Consider the following 6,917-nt stretch of genomic DNA (forward strand, 5'->3'; position numbering starts at 1 on the left):
CCCCCCCCCCCCCCCCCTCTCCCCTCCTCTCTCGCTCCATCCGCTCCCGCCCTCCGGTCCTCTCACACTATGGCGGCCCCACAATCTCGCGCCTGGCGTTCGTGTCTGGCCCTGCTTGTCCTGGCGTGCCTGCTGGCTCTGGCCGCGATGACGCCGAGCGTCGCGGCCCTGCCGCCTGCCGCGGCTGACCCCCCGGCCGAAGAGGAGTTCAACATTTTCAGCAATTGCATCGGCAAGAACCCGGTCACCGGTGCGAAGATCGATCTGAACCCCCTGTACAACTCCAAGGTCGACTATACGGCGGCTTCGGTGAGCTTCCCGGACTTCGCCTATCGGCTGAATGTCTGCGGCCCGATGGTTGACAAGAAGGTCTGCCGTGATGCGGTGGGCAGCCTGGCCGACCCGGCCGTTTGTGAATACCATACAGATGGCGGGTCCGGCTGGACCCTGGTCACGGCCAACACCGATGTCGGCTTCACCGAGGCCGGCAACCCGACCATGTTCTTCCGCCACCCGACCGGCCTCTACTCGGCCAATGTCACCATGATCTGCAAGAGCAGCGCCGGCGTCGGCCAGCCCGTGCATGTCAACCTGGACCCGATCAACACGTACGTCCTGCCGGGTCCTGATCTTGTCTTGGTCCTGCCCCCCCCCCCTCCCCCCCCCTTCGATGTCTTTGCCGACTGCCTCGGGCATCCACCCCTTCCTAGGTGTCTGCAATCCACCCCCTGCGACTCACCGGCTCTCTTTCTATCTATCCCCCCCCTCTCTGCCCCTTCCTCCTTCGTCCATGCCCCTCCTCACAGCGAGCTCGCCTACTTTGTCTGGGAGACCAAGTATGCCTGCGCGGGCAGCAGTGGCGGCATCAGCGGTGGCGGCATCTTCCTGATCATCCTCTTCGTCCCGCTGGCCCTCTACCTGATCGGTGGCGTCCTCTACAACAAGTTCAAGCTCCAGCTGACGGTTCGTGTGAAGGGCATTTGTTTTGTGCCGCACCTGTATGGCCCTCCTCCCGCTAACGACCTACTATCCCCCCCCCCTCTCTCTCTCTCTCCCCCACTCACCAGGGTATGGAGCTCATCCCGAACGTCGAGTTCTGGACCAACGGCTACCATCTCTTCATCGATGGCTGCCGCTTCACCTACCAAAAGGTCGTTGTCCGCGGCGAGTGAGCTCTTCCTCTCGTCGACCGCAATCCGGCCATCGCCATCGTGCGCCCGCCGCCGATGGGTTATGCCTGGCTCCCCCTTCTTGCTTCTCCTTCTTCCCCCTCCTCTCGCGCGCTCTAAACACAAACACACAAATATACATCCCAAATTAGAATGCTGGCGCTGCCTCCCCTTTGCCGCCCGAGTAGATCTCATTCCGGCGCGCTCCTCCGGGCACCGCGGGAGAGGCGATCCAAACACCCGCAATCAATCAGGTGTTCTGCACTTCACATGTCCACTATGACAATGCCATTCTGTTTAGGTGGTCACACTCTCCGTTGGCAGTGATGTGGGGTTTGGGGCATGGTTATGGTTATGGGCGCGGGCTCTCGTGCTGGGCGGCGCGTCAGTGGGTGCGGGTATGTGCGGGTGCGTGCCCGGGCGCGGGGTGTGTCCATATGCACCCTGTGCATGAGTTTCGCCCCGGTCCCTTTCTCTCTCTCTCTGTCTGTTGCCTTGTTGCCTTTGATGGAGGTGTCTGTTGTTGGCGGAGGGCGCGACGGGGCAGGTCAGCCTTCGTGGAAAGACACGAGTGGGCTTGGGGGTACATGGCCGCACTCTCCGGGCTCCCACCCTGACCTCAGAGCCGCCGCCGCGAGTTCCCGCCGCGACCGTCGCAACCTCCTTCCGAGTGGTGTGGGTGTGCCTCCTTGCATCCCCTGGCCCGAAGGCCCCCCCGGCGTTCCACACTCTGGTCAATGCAAGGACGGCGCCCGACACGGCTATTGGCCCGTCCGTGGTCAGGGACGTGTGGTCCTTTCGGCCCCCGGGGGCAGTTCTCCCTATCTCTCGGCCTTCGCGTGTCCCGCCCAGTTCCGGGGTCGTGACGTTGGCCATTCTTGGCTTAGCACCCCGGGACGGCCGGTGCCCCGCGCGGCGGCGCGGCAGAATTGGCTGAAGAGCTCACCTTCTCCTCCTCCTCCCCCTTCCCCCCCCCCCCCGCCTTTCCTACACAATGCTCGCCCTCCGCACTGCCCGTCTGGCCCGCCTGACCCCGGTCGCCGCTCGCGCCTTCGCCTCGGTCCCCTCGGCTGGTGGTGTCGTTCCCTCGGCTTCCAAGGACCAGGAGGTCGAGGCCTACCCCGATGTATGCCTGCGTTTTCCGCCCTCCCCTGTTGCTGGTCGACCCCAGGCCTAGCCATGTCGTCGTCCGCCTTCGGCCGTTAACCCCCTCCTTTCCCTTCGCCCCCCCCCCCCCCCCCCCCCCCCCCCCCCCCCCCCCCCCCCCCCCCCCCCCCCCCCCCCCCCCCCCCCCCCCCCCCCCCCCCCCCGCGCCTCTCCCTCTCCTGTCCTCAGGGCTCCCTCGCCAACGTGGCCGTCAACCACCTCCCCCTGGCCAAGTTCCGCAGCGACATCGGCGCCACCTCCGGCCAGCCGGTCCAGCATGCCGCCCGCACTGTGCGCATCATCCGCCCGCCGATGAACGCCATGCAGTCCGGCACCTTCCAGACCCGCTACTACAAGATCGAATTCGACGTCAACCAGCGTTGGGAGAACCCTCTGATGGGCTGGACCTCCAGGTACGTATGCATCTGTGCTCTGCCCTGTGCCACGCGAACGTCTGTGTGCATGCTTGTACATGCGTGTGCATATATGCCAGACGCACGCAGCCCGGCTCTTCCCCACCCACCCACTCCGCCTTGGGACTGGTATCCTCGCTCGAGACCCTTCCCCCCCTCCCCCCTCCTGGTCATTCACACTCGCAACACTCCCCTCTCACCTCCGCCCCCCCCCCCCCATACACACACGCACATAGCAACGACCCCCTGCAGGCTATCGACATGGCCCTGCGCTTCAACACCCTTGAGCAGGCCCAGCGCTTTGCCGAGCGCCAGGGGTGGGCGTACACCTGTGTCGCCGACACTGCCACTCCTCCGGCCGAGTTCAAGGCTCGCCACAAGCCCACCATCAACCGCAACTATGCCGAGAACTTCCGGCACTCCGCTCAGAAGCTCCGCTTCATCCGCACCAAGTAAGCGGCGCCGGGCCCCGAGAACGGCGGCAAGGGGCATGAGGGGGCGAGGAAAGAGCGTGCCCCCTTTCGCGTGCTCTCGCGCCGATCTCTTCCTCTCCCTCTCGCGCCCCCTCTCGTCCTTTCTCCGTGCCTTCTCCCCTGCCTGTCTCCAGGTTTGGCCCTGCCTTTGCCTCCTCTCTTTGCTAGACCGCCCTGCCTCCACACCTCCCAACCAGGCAGCCGTGCTGCCGCCGCGCACCCCCCCCCCCACCCCCCCCCCCCCACCCCTTGCCCCATTCCCGTTGCTCTGTGTCTCCCCTTCCGGTCAAAGCACACCCTCGATATGCCCGCCCAGCGGCGCGCGAAAGATGCATTGCCGGGGACGGACCCTTGCTCCCCTTTGCCTGCTCCATCGCCTCTCTTTCTCCCGCCTGTATACTATGCGCGCATCTTCGCGCAAAGGGAGGATGGGCGCGCATTTGCCGTTCATATCGGCACCGTGTGTCTGGCCAGCCGAGGGGCGGGGCGGGAGCGAGGGACGGTGCCATTCCCCTCCCCCTTCTCAGCCTCTCCAAATACACAAAACCATCAACTTGCCCTTTCGCTCTGCCGGACGCGTGTGCGGGGGCACCTCTGCGTGTTTGGAGGCCCATGGGGTCAAAAGTGGGGGGACCCTCCTGTGCCAGTCTCTGCTCCATTCCCGCGATCTCGCCTCCACCCACATCAGTCGGCCCCCTGCGGCGGGCTTTTTTTCGTTGTTTTTTTTTTTTTTTTTTTTCGCGCCTCTGATCGCTCGGGCTGTGGGTTTGCCCTCCCTCTGAACCCCTCGCCCGCCACGATGTGGTACATTTCGTTCGTTCTTCAGCCCGCCGGAACGCCGGCCGGGTGCGAGCCCCGCTGGACCCGCCTGCCCACGTTGGCTGGACCCGCCCAGCTCATGGTCGGCCGGGACCCGGCATGCGACCTGGCTGTGTCTCCTCGAGCCGGTGGCGTCAGTCGAAACCACTGTAAGATTACACGTGCCCGCCTTTCTTGCCCCTCAGCAGGAACGTTCAAGGGTCTGACTTTGACATTGCTTCTCCCTGTGTGGCCAATCCCCCCGGGGCCTGGCCACCGTTCAGGCACTATCGGCCTCAATCCCCTGGTCCAGACCGTTACTCTGAAGCAGGTGCCGGCATACATGCATTCGTCTATGGCCCCCACGCCCTCTCTCTCCCCTCCCCGCGGCACTCACAGCTCCCGGGCTGACCGTCACTCCGTCCAACATGCAGGCTGGCTCAAACTGGACCTTTGTCTCGCCTGGCAGCGGGCTCACTGCCCCGGCCGATCGCACCACCTCGGTCGGGGGCCGAAAGGGCGTCATGCTGGCCGCCGGCGAGAGTGTCTGTCTCCAGACCACCAGGGACACCCGGCGGCGGGAGGCCTCCCTGCGCCTGGCGCTTGTGTTGCCCGACGGAACGGTGATCCAGTTGTCGATCCGCGAAGAACCCGCGGCCGCGCCAGCCAACCACGCAGCCGCGCACATTGCCCATGGGCTTGATGTCGGCACCGGGGGGGTATCGACCACGGGTGGGCCTGTGTCCGAGGCCGCCGAAGTGGCCCCGCCTCGCGCGTACTCCGGGTCGAGGGCGGAGGCCGCCGATCGCCCCTGTCCGGAGGCGGCCCGAGACCCGGCGTTTAGTCTCATGATCTCCCCCGAGTCATCGGACGTCGAACGTGATTAGCCCCACGCGCGGCCTCCGGAAATAGAAATTCACTTACCATGCGTGGGCAGAGGAGCATCAGAACCCGCCCCGGCTGAGGGTTGCATTTCGCCCCTTTTTTTCTTTTGCCCCCACGCCCAGGCGCGGGCGGCCGATGATATTCCACCGCGAATCCGGGCGGCCCGCGCCGCTTCCGTGCCCCGGGCGCTTCGGGGCCCGGGGGCAAGCCGGGAGAAGGGGCCTAGTCCCGCGCGGGGTGTGCCGGGCCGCCGGGGAGAATGGCCGCCCGCCGAACGGCCTGGCCGCGTCGGGACCAGTGGGTGCCTGGTCTTCCTCCGCGGCGAGGGAGTGGCGTGAGTTCAAGTTTCGGGTGATCGGGCGCACAGGCGCCGCTGTTCATGGGCGATGCGGGGCCCCCCCCCGCAGGCGCGTGTGGCGAGCCAGTCGGGGCATTCTCCCCAGATGGATCGGGAGGAATGAGGGGTAGCCGTGCTTCGGTCGACGGATGGGAGGATGCCCAACGGAATGCGACCCCCGGTCTGCATCGACCCGGGGGCGAGCTCTGCCACAAGTAGCCCCGGCGGGTGTGAAAGGAGGGGGGGGGGGGCATCAACGTTTGAGCAGCCACAATCACGGCGCTCTTGCAGGAGTAGACGGGGCAAGGAGGACCGCGCGTGAGAGCCGTGGGCCCCCCCCCCCCCCCAGGTCCGGGAGCAGGCATAGCGGGGTGGATGCCGCCGAGGTATGTGGCCCCCCTGGGGGGGCCCCTCGCCTTGCGGTCTGTGCCAGACCGCAGGCTCATTAGTGTGCAGGCTCCGAGTCCCGGCCCGCGCACTCATGTGTGTCAGGGACAGATGAGAGAGCCCCGGGAGCTTTCCCCTCAAGTCCACTTTTTGCAGGCCGGGGCCCCAGGCCTATTTTAGCGCAGGAGGCCTGTGTCCCCCGCAGGGCGCCTGGGGCTCCCCGAGGCGGCTCCCCCGCCTCCGCGTCGCTCGTGCCCCTGAGCCTGGAGCGAGGGGTGGCCGCGGAGCCGCGGCCGTCCCTCGGACGCGCGGCCGGGGGTGGCAGTGAAGGGGGCATTTTATACGAAGCGATGGTGCGGCGTTTGGCGTGATCGACGCCGAGGGCAGGCCCTCCGGCCGGGCCGGCGGGGTTGGCTCCAGTCTCGAAACCGGCTGGGCCCCCGCGAATGCGCGCGCCCATCCGCTCCCGCCTTCATTTCCGGCGTTCATTTAGTCTCAGCGTCCGCGGGGCCGAGGGGGGGGCGCCGTTTGGTGCGCAGCGGGCGGCGGTCGATGCGCGCGCACTCACGCCCGTTGCTCCCTGGGCCGGTGTCGCCGCCGTCGCCACTGTCGCCGCCAGGGGAAGCCCTGGCGGAGGGGCGGCGCGGAGAAGCCGCGAGCGCCGTGCGCCGGACAGTTGGCACTCTCCTTGTTGTCTCGTAATGCCGGGGCGGCAGTTGTGTCCCCGAGCGGGCGAACCGCGGGCCCCTCGGTTCGCCATGTGACGAGCAAATCTGCAAGGCCGAAGGGCGATCCCTGGCTGCGCGGTCGACGCTTCGCGGCCCGGCCGGCGGCCAGTACACCGGCTCCGGCCGGGGGCCGGGGATCCCAAGTGCCAGGTACGAGATCTGCCCAGTTGGGTGCCGACCGACGGCGATCCCTCCTTCCGAGGGCTGATATGGTGTTTCGTCCCTCATCTTGGTTATGAGTCGGCCCCTTGCCGTTGCTCCGCGGTGATCCAGGGGCCGAGGGCTGGGGAGGAGGCAGGGGGTGGATCTAAGGCGGATCGCGGCCTTTTTGCCCCTTGGCCGCCACCCCACTTTGTCTGCGCGACCTTGGGGTGCCCGCGCCCCCCTCGCCCACCCACTATTGGGCCATGCTTGGCTCGATCTCCCAGCCCCGTGCACGCTGATTTCGAGTGTGTGGCCTCCCGGCTGGTTCTCTCTGTATGTGTGTCTCTCTCTCTGTGTGTGTCTCTCTCTCTGTGTGTGTGTCTCTCTCTCTGTGTGTGTGTCTCTCTCTCTGTGTGTGTCTCTCTCTCTGTGTGTGT

The 6,917-nt window shown here is 66.7% G+C and overlaps 3 protein-coding genes across 3 annotated transcripts; all 3 read left to right on the forward strand.

The window, feature by feature from the left end:
- Window positions 1–69: 69 nt before the first annotated feature.
- Window positions 70–1,172, forward strand: H696_03901 (hypothetical protein; the record flags this gene model as incomplete). Its single annotated transcript, XM_009497762.1, has 3 exons — window positions 70–608; window positions 807–963; window positions 1,068–1,172. The coding sequence occupies 3 exons, from the start codon at window positions 70–72 to the stop codon at window positions 1,170–1,172; spliced, it is 801 nt and encodes a 266-aa protein (XP_009496037.1).
- A 966-nt stretch (window positions 1,173–2,138) lies between these two features.
- Window positions 2,139–3,760, forward strand: H696_03902 (NADH dehydrogenase (ubiquinone) Fe-S protein 4). Its single transcript, XM_009497763.1, has 3 exons — window positions 2,139–2,295; window positions 2,505–2,728; window positions 2,965–3,760. The coding sequence occupies exons 1-3, from the start codon at window positions 2,164–2,166 to the stop codon at window positions 3,182–3,184; spliced, it is 576 nt and encodes a 191-aa protein (XP_009496038.1). The 5' UTR covers window positions 2,139–2,163; the 3' UTR covers window positions 3,185–3,760.
- A 182-nt stretch (window positions 3,761–3,942) lies between these two features.
- On the forward strand, window positions 3,943–4,941 carry H696_03903 (hypothetical protein). The gene is made up of 3 exons (XM_009497764.1): window positions 3,943–4,169; window positions 4,284–4,330; window positions 4,434–4,941. Exons 1-3 carry the CDS (start codon window positions 4,001–4,003, stop codon window positions 4,884–4,886), a joined length of 669 nt encoding a protein of 222 aa, XP_009496039.1. The 5' UTR covers window positions 3,943–4,000; the 3' UTR covers window positions 4,887–4,941.
- Window positions 4,942–6,917: the final 1,976 nt, after the last annotated feature.

The sequence above is a fragment of the Fonticula alba genome (genome assembly GCF_000388065.1).
Source record: "Fonticula alba strain ATCC 38817 unplaced genomic scaffold supercont2.6, whole genome shotgun sequence".
Lineage (NCBI taxonomy): Eukaryota > Rotosphaerida > Fonticulaceae > Fonticula > Fonticula alba.